The 17025-nt window shown below is 53.9% G+C and overlaps 1 protein-coding gene across 1 annotated transcript in view; it reads right to left on the bottom strand.

Annotated features, from left to right (window-relative positions):
- The window catches only part of Lrfn2 (leucine rich repeat and fibronectin type III domain containing 2), a 35644-nt gene extending 19549 nt beyond the window's left edge, over nt 1-16095 (bottom strand). Inside the window, exon 1 of the mRNA XM_077109560.1 lies at nt 14696-16095. Coding sequence (XP_076965675.1) covers nt 14696-16095 — 1400 coding nt within the window. The remainder of the gene's footprint in view (nt 1-14695) is intronic.
- Between the last annotated feature and the right edge of the window lie 930 nt (nt 16096-17025).

The following is a 17025-nucleotide window of genomic DNA, read 5'->3' as shown; positions in this document are numbered from 1 at the left end:
CTCTCAGGACAGCTGGCCGTTATCCTCGTCGTCACTGGGGGAGAAACCACCCACGTTTACTGGGCACTTGTGACCTAATGTCCATCCCTTGGCCTCATGGTTTTAATCCACTCAAAGATGCACAATCTGGAACACGCAGAACTGAGACGAGTGCAACTTTTAATGTTTTATTGAAGACCAAAAGTCAACATCAGACCTGAGCTAGAGGCCCTGGGTCCCCAGGACGGTTTGCTGTGACACCCAGACACTGACTTCCCCTCTGCACCCCACCACGGAACTGCCACAGGGCCCCGGGCCACTTCCTCTTGGAAACAGCCTAGGGCGGAGGGGCAGGAGGGCCCAGAGCAGTGTGAGGGGCGTGGCCTCGTGGGCGTGGCCTCTCGAGGACCGCCCAGGACGGGGCGGGGCTGCCTCTGCCTGTTTAGCCCTGGCTAGGCTGTGGCCAGCGTCCACCCAGGGCTGGCCCTGGGACTGCAGAGTCATCACAATGGAGGCGAGGCCCCAGGAGACAGACCTCAGGCACACACAGCCCCGGGAGGAACACAGTGGCGCCCAGACCTGCTGCACATGCGTCCCTCCTCCTGGAACCCTTCCCTGACTCCCGGGGCTGGGACAGTCCCCAGCACCTGCTGTCACAGGCACAGCACTGGGCCCTAACTCCTGATGTGCCCACCCCGCCCGCATTTCTATTTACCGTCTGTCTGTCTGTCTGTCTCCCAGGGAACAGGATCTGCTGGAGGGCGGGAGGGCCCTGTGTCCCCATGCTTGGGGCCCAGACCTGACTTCATAAGCCTAAAGGTAAAGGGCAGGGTGGAGGGCGGCAGGGGGAGAGGTTAATCTGAATAAGTCAGCACTGGGTGCACCATGACAATCATGGACATATTACAGAAGAATTACTTTAATTATTTCTGCAGAGGACAGAGGTAGGATCTCAGGACAGGAGGCGAGGGGATGGATTTGGGAGCTGTACTAAGGAGGGCTCTTTAACCCTTGGCACCGTGTAGGGGTGTGGGCCTTGGGGAAAATGTGGGGTAGTTTTTGTCCCTGGGAGTTACTCCACATGGGACCAGTCAGCGTCCCAAGGGGTAGTGGGGTGAGGGGTGACGGGTGGCAGAAGTGTGGGCAAGTAGGACTCACACAGGGAGGGATGGTCTGCGTGACCTTGAACTGGCCCTTTCTCACTTGGGAATTTCTCAGCTTGTGAATGCAGCAAGAAGGAGGCCCATTTTAAAGACAGAAGAACTGAGTCCAGGACAGTTGGGATGAGCTGGCAGCTGGGCTGATCCAAGGACCTTGGCTTTATGGCTCCTCTTCCCAAACTGTCTACAGCTCTCTCAGTCTGCCCACACTGGGAAACTGGGCTTGAGGTCTCTTGTCACCTCTTCTGGCCTCTTCCTTCCTGCTGCTGCAAGAGTTTCCACTGTGTCCTCCAATAGAGTCAGCATCCCCTGTTGGCCCGACTCAGAGGAAGCCACCTCTGCATCTCCCAGGTTTCTGTACATTTCACATGCAAAGAAATGCACCTCTAATGGGGAGATTTCAGTCCCTTTGATCCGTGAAAAAGTATTTTTTGACGGGCTCCTGTTCCTGGCCCACTCCAGGTAGGGTGGCGGGAAATAGGATTGAGTCTAAACAGGGACACTAGGGGTGGCGGACCCAGCCTGACCCAGTGGCCACAAGCCAGAGACATCCTCCAGCCCCCTCCCTGAGGAGCAGACTAATAATTACAAGCCACGCCAACCTGCGAATTTTCCAAGCCCCCCCTTTCTACTCAGACCTGCTTCCCAGTGACACTCAAAGCCAGGGACAGGGAGCAGAGCAGCCCTGGGGAGCAGCCAGTGGCTCTCACACGGTGGCATTTTGACAGGTGGTAAAAATATCTTTCTGGAGTTTAGTGCCGGCTGCCACCAAAGCACCCGAGCTTCCAGGATCCTGTCCTGGGCCCAGTCCTGTCCTCGGCAGCACCCCTGCCTGTCCTTCCACAGGGAGGCACCCTGGCCACCTTCTAACCTGCAACTGCCACCTCCATCCTGTGGCCAGACGCCGGCACACGCGCACCTAGGAGCCACTAGAGAAGGGGACTTGTGATCAGAAGCGCCGCGGCACGTGCCGAATGAGCTAATTCAACAAGAACATAAATCATTACTCCCCCCGTCAGGGATGGGGTACGATGGCTGAGGAGCTGGGACAGGGGCCTCATGGGACACTCTGCCCTGCTCAGGGAGGGCACGAACTCCTTTTCTCCACTCGGATGGTGAACTGGGCCTCATCCAGGTCCCAGGCCCAAAGATTCTGCCAGAAAAACCATTGCAACACGCTGCTGAGCTCATCCGGAAGGACACCGGGTCCTGCTGCCCATCTTATAGATGTGGACATGGAGGAGCAGAAGGGTCCAGACACAGCTCAGCTCCCAGCACCCGCACTCAGCGGGTCCCCTGGCTCCACCCTTTGGCGACAGTGTATTCTCCCTGCAGCAGTCAGAATTTTCTTTCTCAGTCACATGATGCCTATTTCCTGCTTTCAACCCCTCAATGACTCTTACCTTTTGCAGGATAAAATCCAAGACCTTACCCTGGCTTGTGTGGCCCTGCTGCTGAAGCCCCGCCTGGACCTCACCTCACTCCCTGCACCTTCTCCCTCAGAGGCACCAGAGTCCTTGCTGCCTCTGCAATACTGTGAGTGCATCCTGCCCCAGGGCCTTTGCACCAGCTGCTTCCCCTGCCTGGCCTTTTCTCCCACTCCACTCTGATCTCTACTCCAATGTCACTCCTCAGCAGGACCATCCCTGACCACCTGTATAAAATAGTAGCCCCAGCCTGTCTCCTGGCGCACATTTTTAATCCCATCTCTCTCTCCCCCATAAGAATGCTAGATCCTTGAAGGCAAGGACTTTGCCTATCTGAGTCTGGATTGGACTCTCAATACAGATTTGTTGATTGAATAAGTGAATATTGAAATCAATGAATATCAGTGCCAAATCCAGAGTTCTCCTAAGCACACGTCATTTATCCCCTCAGAACTTAGCCCTGGCTCCTTGCTGCCAACACGAGCAAGCCCAAAGTCCCATCACCTCCCTGGGGCTGAGTTCTCATCCACCAAATGACAAATAACGGGTCCCACCTCTCAGGGCGAGTGGTGAGTACCAGGTACAAGAACTCACAGGAAATGTGGCAGGAGCTCGGGAACATGGCAGCCGTGGGTGACAGGCAAGGCCTGCCTCTGCCCTCTTCCAACCTCCCTGCACAAACCTCCTGTCATCTCATTAGACCCAGGGTTCTCAAAGTGTTGGTCCCCAGGCCAGCAGGACAGTGGCAGCCTCGCTGAGAGACCGTGTTCCAAATGCCGATTTCCAGAGACCCCTCCAGGCTGACTGGATCAGGGGCGGGTCCTGCTTTGTGTTGACAAGCCCACGGCTGGTTCTGACACTTGGTCGGGTTTGAGAGCCACGGCCCCAGAGCCAGCCTGTCGGCCCAGGACGTCAGGAGTGCTCTCCTGAGTTGTTGGTCCTGTTTCTTCACTTGCACGATATAACCATGGCCTCGTCCTGGCCTGGAGGAGGGGTGGGGGAATGCCTGCCCTGCCCCTCGCCCTGGGTCTGCCAGGGAACGTGCCTCGGCTAACATACGATCTAGCAGATGCGACGCCAGCAGCCTGACCCTTGCCCCTGCCACTGGCTTGCCCACAGGGGCACACCCTGTTCTCCTCTCACCATGAGAAAAATATACGTGGATGACACCTGGCCTCCCCTGGTCCTCCCGAACAAGCCACGGTGAGGAGATCCCAACCTGGAACTGAGAGCCACGCGCAGCCCAGCCCGCAGAGACCAGCTCAACCCATGTCAACCTCAGAACCACGAACGAGGAAGTCAAATGTTAGCCGCTGCAGCCACTAGATGCTGAGACGGCGTGCTGGGTGACATTCCCGCAGCCACAGCAGCTGACCTACACACCTACGCTCGGGCCTCACGGTCCCCCTCGTCTCTTTCTTCAGTGGCTCCACCTGAAAAGCTACACCCTCCCTTCTTCTCGGAACCCCACCTGTACCGCAGGGTGCAGCTTCCACTCCTCGGGGTCTCAGAGGTCCCCGACATGGCCCTGCAGGCCCAGGACAGGAGGTACTTCAGCAAGCTCCTGAGAAAGCTCGAGAGGACAAATTTCTCCAGGCAACTCATTCCCAGGCTGACTACTCAGCGGAAAGGCTCCTTAAGGTACCATCACTAACTCCGGACCTGGTTAGAGGCTCCGGGTGTCAGAGCTCTAGGTGACGCTGGATTTCCTGACACCTCGTCTTCTTTACCAGGCACTAGGAGTTGGTCCAGGTCAGTACCCACAGCCTCAACCCCACTGCCACAGAACAAGTGGGGACCCACGTGTGGAGCCCAGCCCGGTTAGAAATAACCCTTCTCTGAATAATCAGGGGGCACCTTCATCCTTACGATGTGCCTCTGTGACCCGCCTTTGGCCTGGCTTGGCACATCCCATAATGCTCTTGGGACTCCTCCCATTCACTCCCCCATATCTGAAGATGATGGGCATCCCTTGGACGTCTGGCCCCGAGCCCTCTGTCACCCACAGGGTGCCCACTCTCACCCCCGACACACATGCCAGGCCGCTAATTGGCGAGAACGGAGACATCCCTCCTAGCTTCCCTCTGTGTCCTGGTGTCCCCAGAGAGGAGAAAAAAGCCAACTCAGCAACACAGAGAGGAGGCCCAGGTCACCCGCCTCCCGAGCCCGGCCTCGGCTCCCCAGACTGGCCGCTGGTCTCAGGGAGTGTGTGGGCAGGTGGAGAGGGACATTAGTGACAGGGCCCTGAGCCCCCTGCCACGCACCCTCCTCTCCTCATTTCCCAGCACAAGGCTGACTTTCACTGGGGGACTGTCCATGGGTCTGATCACATGCTTCCCTGGCAGACTGGGGGGACTCAGAGCAGAGTCAGGGGGCGGGGCTTCCGGGGCTCGGTCATTACAGGGGCTGACACATCCTGGAGACTGGAGCCTCACTTTGGGTTCCCAGGAGGCGGACAAAATTGGGTAGCAGTAGTTTATTCGGGAGGCGGACTCAGAAGCCCTGGTGAAGGAATCAGAAGGGATCGACACAGGCGGTCTTGTTAGGCAGGTTTCCACTATGGACCCCACAGGCCTAGAACATGCCCCCGCCCTCCCCGCACCCCCCGCGGCTGTCCTCCGATTCCCAGATCATGAGGAAGCTGGGGATCCATCCCCCGTTGTCTCTGTAATAGGCAAGGGGCTGCACCTGGGGACGCCAGCTCTGCCATGGCCTGGCACTGCAGAGAAAGCCCCGGGCACAGCGTCAGCAGACACAGGACAGTGAGCCCTGCCTCAGTTCCCCAGGCCCAGGGAGCTCCCAGAGCATCCCAGGAACACCCCCCCCCCAGCTGCTTTTGCTTGGTATTTATTTATTATCAACACAGGTCAGTTATACAAATGAAGGGCTTCCAGGTGGCCTTTCCATACATGTGTGTAGAAAGCTTGGAGCATGCACCCTCCTATCTACTGTTTTCCCCATTTCTTGACCCCCTTTTCCAGACCCTAATTGTCCCTCTTCTACTTTCAGCTCATTATTATTATTATTATTTTTAAGTTTCCATGTATGAGAGAAGACGTGATATTGGTCCACTGGTGTGTGTCTGGCTTATTCTGCTTGACGGGATGTCCTCTAGTGCCATCCATTTTCATGCAAATGGCAGGATTTCATTCTTTATGGCTGGATGAAACCCCACTGTGCATATAGAGAGTATTTTCTGTCTCCATGCATCTATAGATGGGCTCCAGGCTGATTCTATGACTGGCCATTGTGAACAGAGCCTCTACCTGTGCTGGCTTGAGTTCTTTCAGGTGTAACCCAGGAATGCCACATTGGAGCATCACAGTTCTAGTCGTCGTAGCTTTTCGAGGAAGCTCTATGCCATCCTCGGTAGTGGTCACACTAATTTCCATTGGACATGGGCTTCTTTCGCAGGACAGAAACAAACCTTGGGTCTGGATGAGCTGCTGTCATCAGATCTCTGCAGCTAGAAGTGCGTCTATGCTTTGAAGATGTCCTCTTTCACGTCTGTCATCTCCTTCCAATTCTACAAGCACTTTGGGAGGTAGCAGGATGGTTGTTATCATCCTCATTTCACAGATGAGAAGCCTGAGGCTCAAACAAGGGAAGTCAGGGATTCCACCTCTAGAGCCCCAGACTCAGCTAACAGAAATGGCTCCAGCATCCACACTGCCCAGGCTCTGGCTTCCGAGGGGTTTTCACAGACATTCCTCTTTGGACGTGCAATGTTATAGAGGAAGCAAAATCCTGGAGAGGTCGGAGCAGCGCATGGTAGAGTCAGGATCCAACCTGGGTCTCCTGGCTCCTTTTGTCCCTAGGAGTTAGGGACCAAACCCCCAGCTACGGATTTACAGAAGCTCTGTTGATCAGCACTGCCCAAGCCCCTGACTACCCTGGGTACCGTGGGACTACGCCCAGTTACCACGAGAGCTTTGGGAACACTGGATACAGACCCCGGTGGACTCAGGAAATGGGTCCTGTGCGCACGCCGGGGAAAGTCTAGTGTCATGGGAGGGCTCAGTGTGGTTCTAGTGATCAGCAGCAGGACCATCCGGGAGTCCTGATGCTCCTCCCAGCCCAGCCCCTCCCCCTGCAAACATGCTCTGGTGTTTCAAGGTAGGAAGACAAGGGTATCTCCATCCGGCCCTTCCGACTGCCCACACACGTCGAAGGTTACCACAGGGTGGCTCCCGTCCTCTCTTACTAGAGAGTTATCAGCCTCACCTCTGAGGGCCGGAGGTGGCTGTGTGTTGTGATCTCCTCAGTCTGTGGGTCATCCCTGTCTTCAGAGAGGAGCTCTTTTGAGAGTAAACAGGGAAAGACACGCAGAGAAATCAGTCACCTCGGAACACTTGCCCTGAAGGCTTTTGAATCTGAGTGGTGTCACCTTCTTGAGCAGAGAGGGACCTGATGACGGGCCAATGATAGGGTTTAAGGTGCTCTTAGAAGGCACCCTGGTGCCGTCTCCCCTGTGCAGGAGCCCGCAGTGGGTTTGAAATTCCACCACTAGAGGTTCACTCCTTTGGGTTTTACAGAGCTGCAAACTGAATTGCCAATATTTCTAAAAGGCACACCTTAGACCTCGAGCCCTTACAACAGATCTCTCTTCATATTCTTTTCCGAGTTTACAGCTCTCTAGGTTTTGAAAAATGGAGACCCAAGAGGCATCCTGGCCAACCGAGACAAGAAGCACCCAAGCAGGGAAAGCGGGAGGCTCCTCACCACAGTGAGCACTTACTGGTACCAGTGCGTCCCAGATGACTGTGATTTCATTCCGGGACACCCGTCTTATGAAATAGACATAAAGGAATCATCCCACTTTACAGATGAAAAAAATGAAGACTGAGAGCAGAGAAGAGATTTTTGTACAGTCTTAGGACTAGTAATCAATGGAGCTGAGGTGCAAGCAAAGGTCATGGAGCCATGGAAGGGTTGGCTGTCTCCCTATCTTCTCTGGATTACTGAGGGTGCCTTGTGCAAAATTTCCCAGACTCCCTTGCAGAAATGTGCACATGTGCACCACTGAAGTGTGAACAGAAGGAATTGGGTGGGGCTCCTGAAAAATCTCTCACTTTGTCCTCTTGCTTTTCTTTTTGTTCGTTTTTCCTGCTGCCTAAAAGAGCACTGTGATACCTAGAGCTGCAGCAGCTCTTATGTGCTATGAGGAGACCTTAAAGACAGAAACTGTGTGCAGAGGAAGGCAGGGGAGAAAGATAGAAAGATCTGGGCACTCTCTTCCACTGAACTTCTCTTAACAGAGGGGCATGTAAACTCCTGTGGATGTCAGCCAGGTTAAATCCACTTTTCTGTTCACCCACTTTTTTCTGTGAGACCTCCAGCAACTTTGCCACTTCTCACCATTGAAATGAGGTATGGGATGCTGAGATCTCCATCTTGCCCATAATTCCTACAGGTGGTCCCAGCGGCTGCTTCTCAGTGGAATCGTTGTTCTCACTGCCACCCGTGTCTCTGCTTTGGGCCAACATTGCTGGAATTTGGAAACATGGGGAAGCGAGGAAGCTGACAGAGAAGATCCCTGTGGACTCTGGCAGGATAAAGAGAGGTCCTGGTTGTTGTCCCCCACCCACCCCTCATCTCCAGGCTCGATGAAGACTCTGGGTCATCGTGAGAAGGCCTGCAGCACAGAGCCTGGCATGGTGGGGAAGGATCTACTCAATTCACCGGAGACTTGGTTTTATCACCTGCGAAGAGGGCACAATATTCTTTGCCCGGCGCCTTCTTGTGGATGTCAGATTTCAATGGTCAGCAGGACAAAATCTGTAAACGTGGAATTCAGGGCAGGCTGATTTTGATCTGGGCTCTGCCTAAGGAGCTGCCTCTCCCCCAGGCACCCCATTTCCTGTGCCTGCCTTTCTCTTCTGCCTGTGGGAGCTCAACCCACCTTCTCAGGAGAAGCCAGCCTGGGGACACAGCTGAGTCCAGGAACCTTCCTGCGATTGGTGGCAGCCCTGTCCTGGCACGCCCCCTTCCCTTGAGGGAGCATGTGTCCCTACCAGCTCTTCCCCATGTCCTAGAACCTGGGTGCCAGGTTCATTAGTAAATTTTCCTCCACTTGATGGTGGAGGTGGCCATATTTTCCTGGGTTGGGGTTGGAGCTCCCCCAGGGCGTGACTGAGAAGGTCCTGGTGGGGTGGAAACTGGCTCAATCTGTCTCCTTGATCTTTCCCCAGATGGGAGCAGCAGCCAGAGTTACAGCCTCCAGCTCTCTCCAGGGTGGGCAGGGTGTAGCAGAGAAGCCTGGTAGAGCAGGGTGGGAGGGCGGTTGCCCTTCCTCCAGGGTCCCTCCAGGGTCCCTCTCCTCACAGACCCTCCCTTGCCCTTGGAGGGGACCCGGGCTGTGACCTAGCGGTAGGGCTGGGAGAGCAGCATCCTGGCTAGTTCCACACTGTGCATTGCAAGCATGCTTGCTGTCCCCTGGCCCTCCTGGGGACTGTTCCAACGTCACGCCTGGTGACAGATGTTCTTGACGACTCTTAGAGACAAGTGTTTGTGAATGTCACTCGGGCTGATAATGACATGCAGGGCACTTAACTTCCCATGTCACATCAGGGATGAGGTCCAGCTGGATGGGTTGTCACTCTCTCTGGGGCAGGGAGTGGGGGACGCCCCTCCCATCCCCTGTCTGCTCCTCTTTCGTGATATGTCGCCATTGATGCCGGCTCCGACCTAGAAGGCAGGCCCTGACCATGAGAGACGTGACTGCCAGCTGTCCCCAGTCACTTGGTGAACAGGCCAGGCCCTGCTCGAGGACTGTCTGTGGACGGCATGTCCCAGTGTCTACCTGCAGGGTCCACCATGTGTACTCGAGGAGGACAAATGCTTTGGGAGGGCAGCCAGAGCCAGTGGGTAATTAAGGGTCTTGTCGTGTGACACAAGAGCCATGCGTGGTTGCACAGTCAGACCGGATCCCGCAGGAGCTGGGCAGGTGTTGGCGTGACCCAAGGCTGCAGGGCGCCCCCTGGAACGCGGGTTACAGCTCCTGTGTCCAGACACTGCTCACAGTTCCCCGGGGCTCTTGTGGGACCTTGGGGTAGCTCAATGGTGACCTGTCAGTGACCTATGTCCAGGTTGGGTTGGACCCTCTGACCCTCTATCAAGGTCTTATGAGACAGGGTCCCTAACGCTGGGGTACCAGAGGCCACAGTGGTTCCAATCCGTAGAAGCAGGTGAGTTTAGCGGGAGCCTCCTGGTCCTGCTCAGGGAGCCGTGGAAGTCTGAAGTGGAGCGACGGCCTCAGCGGGCCAGGATCATGTAGGTCACGTTTCCACTCCTGCCTTAAAGTCAGGGCACCGGCTTGGTATCCCTGGGATGGGGACAGAGAGAGAGAGAGAGAGAGAGAGCTTCTCTTCTCCCACCCGTAAGTTCTTCAAGTACATTAAAGGACCCAGGATTTCTTTCCTGCGTCCTCTCATCTCCAAGGTCAACGTCACCCTGTCTCCCATGAGCCTCCAGGATCCCACTCATCCACAGCCTCTGGAGGCAGTGTGTGAACGTGACTCCCAAATCTGGGCCGTCCTGAACTCACCCTCTCACGGCCCTGCTGTGATGGGGGTCTGAACGACTCAGGACGGCCATTAACCTCCCACGGTCTGTTAGCGGATTCCTGCTAACACAGCTGAGGACTAGGGCAGCGTTTGAAGGCCCCCAGCACTGGTGACTGTGGGATTCTCCAGAGCAGGGTCAACTCTGAGCCTAGGCACCCGGAACCCCAGCAAGGCAGGGTCTCCTCACCTTGACTTTGGGCAATTGCAATTGAGTCCCTGAACCAAAATAGGCAGGTGGGTAGACAGATGGATAGTTAGACAGACAGACAGATTGATGATAGACTGGTAGATATGACGATTTTCTAAGCACATTTTCTCTGCAGATATCCGTTCCAACAACAAGACACCGAGCTGCACAGAAATGGGGACAGCCGCTGGGGTGCAAGTCCACGGCCTTCTGGCACGTTCACATCAACTTCTGAGTCAGTGTGGGTGTCTGACCAGTTGCAGTCCCCTCCAGGAGGTCAAGTTTCTCCATATTGTCCTTGGGACAGCAGGGAGCTTTGCCAACATCCCACACAGTTGTAATACGCTGTTTGTGGTAGTGACTCGTCCAGTGGAAACCCTGATGATGTTTGCTCAGTTCAGCGGTCACCCCAGAGGTGGAGCACCAGGTGGGTACAGTGGAGAGCCCTGAGTAGGGAGAATGTCCACCAGGAGCACTGTCCTCAGGACTGTCAAGGGGGCACATAACAAGGGATAACCAGGTCGAGAACTACTAGCCCACTGCGTCTCCTGAAGACATGGGTTCCAATAATTGGGCAAGAAATTGTCTTCTGTGAACCCATATGGCTCAGCAGTCTTTGTCAAGGGTTCACCGCCATCTAATAAGAAAGTCTTTCTAGAATTTTCTAGGGATTTTATGCCCAGTCTTGCACCATAAGGTTTATCGGGTTCATTCTTTGAAAACCAGAATGTCTTTCTTCCTGCTCGTCTATCTCAAAGTCACACCAAGGCTTGCACCTCTCGCCTCTGTGTTCTTCAGTCCTGGAACGTGGCCTAGGAGCCCAGAACTCGTCCTTGACATTCCGAGGCATGTCTGTTGAGCTTGGACATCCCTCTCCGTGGTACCGGGCTCATCCCTCCTGCACGGGCTCTGCGCAAGCACAGACTGTCAGCATCAGGATTCTGTCTCTGCAACTTACCTGCAGAGGAACACCTTGGGCAGGTTTCTTGTATATAAAGCAGAGTAATCGGTTTGACCCCCTGGGGTTCCTCGGGAACTAGGGCCATTTGTGTGCATTAAAGCCCTTAGAACAGCACTCACGGCAAGGCCTCCCTCTGGGCAGCCTGCGCCACCCCGCTGTGCCCTTCTCCTTGCTGGGGGAGATGGAGGCCAGTGGAAGGTGCCCATCTTTGCCTCTATCTGTGCCTTGCAACCTCTTTCCTGACCAGCATTATTTCTTCCTGCTATGAATACAGACTAAAACGCCCTTTGGGGCTGCTTTGGTGCTGCTTTGGGGCTGCCTTTAATATTCACCTTCCGACAGGACTTTCCTTCTTCCTTTGGTCCATCTTCTGGTTAAAACCTAAGCCTGGTAGAGAGTCCATGCAGCCTGCTGACATCTGGTTTGTTGTTGTTTGTTTGTTTGTTTGTTTCCTCATGGGGATAATTCATTTTCTAAAAACCCAGTTTCTTGATTAAAGTCTGCTAGCCGTGGTCCCATGACGACAGTGACCACAGTGGTTGAGCTGGCCATTGAAGGCAGGGGCCAGGGTACACATATGGTTTATGGCTCGGTTTCGTGTTTCCATAAAGGAGTAGCTGAAGCAATTAGCTCAATAAAGAGAAAAAGTGTATCTGGCTCATGGTTCTGGAGGTTCAAGTCCAAAGTTAGGAGTCCTTTGGTTCTGGGCCTCTGATGAGGCCATCAGATGCCAGTGACTGGAAGCCAGGTGGGAGCAAACCACTCAGAGGGAGAAAGGGAGACTCTGTGGGCCCCACAATCCTTTCTGGGGCACTAAGACCTAAGGATGTCCCATGAGGCCCCACCTCTTAGAGGCCCACCGCACCTTCTGATACCACCAGGGAGAGGACCAGGCCTTTATAGACGGACCTCTGAGGGACACACATCTAAACTCTAGCAACAGCCCTGCCTCTTTCTGGCTGAGTGACCTTGGGAGTTGTCAAATTCTCTTGACCTTTTATGCTTCTTGGTGTGTGCAGGAGGATTAAATGAGATAGTACCTACAAAGCTGAGAGCATCAAACACACAGTAAGCCTGCAAACATGCTGGCTAGGGAGTCTCTCACTATTATTTGGCTCCAGACCCACGTTTAACATTTTTCTCCCAAATTCTGGAAGTCTGTCTTCTTAAAGATAAGACTGAATTGTATATCTAAACTTCCTCTTCCAGGAAGACTACCTGAAGCCTTCCCCTGCCTTCCCCCAACCCCCAGTGTGTTTTTGAGACATCACTTTGGTGACATGGGTGGGCCGCTGCCTAGATGCCCACGTCTTCTCTGCAATCCTCAGCTGTGTTTCCCTCCCCCCATGCCAGGGCCAGCCACAGAGCTGGTGGCTCGTTCCCTTCATGCTTTTTATCAAAGTCAAGACCATATAATAAATTCACCAGGGAAGAAATAGACTTATTTTCAAAAGGTCAGCCTCCTAAGTTATCAAAGAATGTAAATTAAAACAAGTTCCATTTTTCATCTCTGGAATTGGCAAAGATAAAAGGCATTGTGTACTCAATATCGGCAAAGGTGTGGTCAAGTGGGGGTCACCGTCACCCACCACCAGGGAAGGGTCGGAAAGCGCTCACATGTACGTGCAAACATGGAAATTGACTTGTTAAATCCATCATTCGACTCTAGGAAAATAGGTTAAGGCAATCACTGAAGTTGCAGCAACATAGTTATGTACGAAAATATCCATCCTTGTGCTACTTTTAATATGGAAAAATGGGAAACAACCTGGATGTCCAAGGATTGGAGATTGGTTAAATAAATTATGGTCCAGAGAAATGAAAAATATGTTCATATCATGGGAACTAAGCCAGCTGTAATGTTGAGTGGAAAGAATTAAGATATAATAGCATATACTAGATTGACCATAAATATCACTTAGAACTGATGTAAAACGGAAGGCACTTTCCAAATGCTTCTGGTTACATTTGGATAATGAAACTGCAAGTCATTTTTATTTCTCTCTTTATAATTTTTCTTTTCTTTCCAAATTTTCTACGAAGATTATGGCTTTTATAAGTAGAACAATACATGTATTCTTAAGTTGAATGATATATCTCTCTATATTTTGATATATATATATGTATGTGCATATGTTGGAGTTCAAATCTAATACTGCTTCCTTTCCATTCTGAGATATGAAACTGCAGAGCAGTCCTGCAGATGTGGAGAGGGGGAGTTCCCTAGTCCCATTCTGGTTTCCATCTCAATCACATGTACCTGTTCTCCCTCTTGAGCTCTCTTCTCCCACCGCTTCCCATCCAGAGACTAGGCAAATCACAAAGTCCTCAATGATGGATCCAGGATTCTTGTCCCGGGGACTCTGACTGTCTGGTGGAGCCTATGGGCTCCCTTCTCAAACCAGCATGTGTAAAATGAAACATGGGCCCCTAGGCCTCTGTGTGTCCCTCTGCAAGTAAGGTAGGCAGCTACTGCAGCTTTCTGCTCCTTTCTTTCTACCAGGCTTAGGAAATGATCCCCTTGACCTTCACAGTAAGTCTGCAAGGTCACCATCATTGTCTCCACCTCCATCAGCACAATGGAGCCCAGTGGGGTCAGCACGGATGGCAGGATGAACCTCATCTGAGACCCTGGCCCCACACAGCAGAGCGCAACCCAGAAAGGGATGCTCTTCTCCCTCTAGGGTGGCTTAGAAGACCTAGCAGAGGTCTCCCAAAGGAGAGAGGCTGCCTGAGGGTGGAGCCAGTCCAGAAGGAAACAGAATGTAGGAGAGGTCAGAAACAAAGGCAAGGCATTTGTGGGGACCTCTACCCAGCTAAGCCTGAAATGGGATCCTGACTTTCCAATTACATAAATCAGCACATTACTGTGCTCTTTTCCTTCTCTCCCCCTGCCCTCGGTTTTCTTTAGCCAGTCTGATGTAACTCTCTGCCACCAGATGTACGTACTAAGTCAGGCGTAGATGATACCAAATTACAGATGAGGAAACTGAGATAGACCAGAATAATCAAATGACTAGCAAGTGGAAGAGCCATGACAAAAGCTTTTACCACAATTGCACAGAAACCAAGGCGAAGGCCAAGTGCCTTCCTCCTTGGACCTCTTTCCACCAAGAGGTTTCCTCATGGCTCTTGTAGGATGCCTAGCTGGGCTCCTAGCAGAACGTTCAGAGGCTCCAGACCAAGGACCAGCAACCACAGCCACTGAAGGGCTCAGTTCTGCTGCACACTACCCTGTGCAGGTCCTTTTCTTAGATTTGTAGTAATCTATCTCCTTTTACTTGCATGAATGGTACGGTGAGCCCCACAGGCACCCGGGGGAAAGGGGTACAGGTGGCAACAGCTCAAAACCCTGGTGGCCCCCTCCTCCTTCCCGCCAGATGCAGCCCCTGCCTCTGCCACAGCCACTCGCTCACCTGTAGATCAGTACCTCATCGTCGGAGCAGTTGTACTGCAGCTGGTACATCTTCACCCGCGGCGCCGACTTGCTGACCGACCACTTGACCAGGGCCGAGGTGGTGGTCACATCGGACACCAGCACAGCCCTCTCGGGGGTGCTTTTAGAAGGCTCCCCGCCCCCGCTGCCTCCACCACCTCGGCCGGTCTTGCTGGAGCCGGTGATGTCCGAGAGGCGGGACTTGGGGGGCGCCGTGCGGCTGGTGCTGTTGCTGAGGTGTGGCAGCTGGACAATGGATACCTCCACGGTGGCCGTGGCCTCCCCCGCAGCGTTGGCGGCAATGCAGGTGAAGGCGCCGCTGTCCTGAGACGTAGTGATGAGGATGTCCAGGGTGCCGTTGTCATATACAGCGGTCCTTGAGGAATTGCCCACCAGCCGGTCATCGGGGGCTACCCAGTGGATAAGGGGGCTGGGGTCCCCGATGGCCTTGCACTTGAGCGTGGCCGCCTGGCCCTCCAGGACCAGCAGCTTGTGTGTGTGCTGTGTGATGAGAGGCGGCTCACACACAAACTCCTCCTCACGCACGTGCCAGAAGTAGCGCCCCTTGAGGGCCCCCGGGGAGCCACAGGTCTCCAGGTCATCGTCCCTCTCCAGCCTCCGCAGCCAAAGCAGCTCGCAATTGCAGTGCAGCGGGTTCCCCCCGAAACTAAAGGACAAGGGCGGGGCAAAGGGCGTGGCGGTCAGAGCAGAAGCCTGGGAGCGGGCAAAGATGGGATCTGGGGGCAGCTTCTGCAGCCTGTTGGAGGTGAGGTCCAGGCGGGCCAGTTTCTGCAGGTCGGCAAAGGTGCCCTCGGCGATGTGGTCCAGCAGGTTGTGGTCCAGGCTCAGCTGGTGGAGGTTGACCATGCGCCGCACGGAGTCCCAGGGCAGGCCATGCAGATTGTTGTAGGAGAGGTCCAGGTCCTCCAGCGTCAGCAGGAAGTCCTCGAAGGCGTCATCTGCGATGCCACCCAGCTGGTTGTTGTTGACGATGAGGTGCTGCAGGTTGACCAGGCCCCGGAGGGTGTCCTCTCCCAGGCTGGGCAGCCGGTTGCTGTCCAGGTGCAGGGAGCGGAGGCTCTCCAGGTCCAGGAAGGAGAAGGGCTGGATGTGGCTGATGGTGTTCCTGGACAGAGTCAGGTCCACCAGCCCCGTCATGTTGGCGAAGTCCTGGCGGCCGATGTGGATGATGAAGTTGCCGCCCAGGCGCAGCTCCACTGTCCTCCGGTCGATGTCGGGGGGCACGAAGAGCAGCCCCTTGGAGGGGCACAGGGTCCCCAGTGACTCAGACAGGTTCTGGCAGACACAGTACTTGGGGCAGGCATCGACCACGGCAAACGCCATGCCAAACGCCAGCAGCCCACCAAGCAGGGTCTCCATGGTCTGGTCACTCCGCCTTGGCGCCTGAAAGGGGGGCACAGAAGGTCAAGGTCAAGAAGTGACTTCCTAATGCCCTCTCAGAGCTTTCTCCCTCCCCCAACCCACTGCCTCAGGGAGAGGCAGAGGCTGGCAGTGCCCAGGCGAGCTCTCCTGCCTTCTCATTCAGTCCCACTAACTCAGGTCTTAGTTTTCTTCTTTCCTTGGTTCTTACCATCTTCTAACATCCTATTTAATTTACTCATTTATTGTGCTTATTGATTGTTTCCTATACCGGCTGCTAGAACTCCAGCTCCATGCTCCAAGAATTGCTGTATCCCAAGCATCTAGCACAGTGCCTGGAACACAGTTGGTGATCAACAAATATGTGTTGGATGGATGGATAGATGGACAGATGAGTAGGTGGATGGATGGATGAGTAGGTGGATGGATGGATGGATGGATGATACCATATCAAGGGTTCATCCAATGGTAGTTGAGTTTGAAGGTATATTACAACTGTCTTTTGAAGTACAGTGTTATCTGCTTAGTTGGTTTAGACTTTTTAAAAATATTTTTTCAGTTATACATGGGCACAATATCTTTGAGAGTTGTGGGGAGTGAAGAGAGACACAGGAAGGGAGGCAAAGGAACAAACTTCTGAGCACTTTCTTCCTGCAGGGACCTCTGTGTCGCCCCTCACGTATTTGGACATCCTTTACAAGGAAGGAATTGCCCACGCATGCAGGCCAGGACTATCGGTAGCCACAGAGTCTCCTGGGGTCTTCATTCAAAAGTCATTTTGGCTTCCTGACAACCCTCCCCTGTGGTCCCCCACTCAGCATGTTCCTCTCTCCTGCTGGGTCTCTCTTCTTTGGAACCTTCCATGGTCTACTTTACTTGATATTTCACCTACTTGTCTGGTTTAGTGTTTGTCCTTCTTCTTTCCTTAGT

The sequence above is a fragment of the Callospermophilus lateralis genome, chromosome 6, assembly GCF_048772815.1.
Source record: "Callospermophilus lateralis isolate mCalLat2 chromosome 6, mCalLat2.hap1, whole genome shotgun sequence".
Taxonomy (NCBI): domain Eukaryota; kingdom Metazoa; phylum Chordata; class Mammalia; order Rodentia; family Sciuridae; genus Callospermophilus; species Callospermophilus lateralis.
Note: the sequence above shows the minus strand (reverse complement) of the source record. Positions and strands in the feature narration are given on the sequence as shown.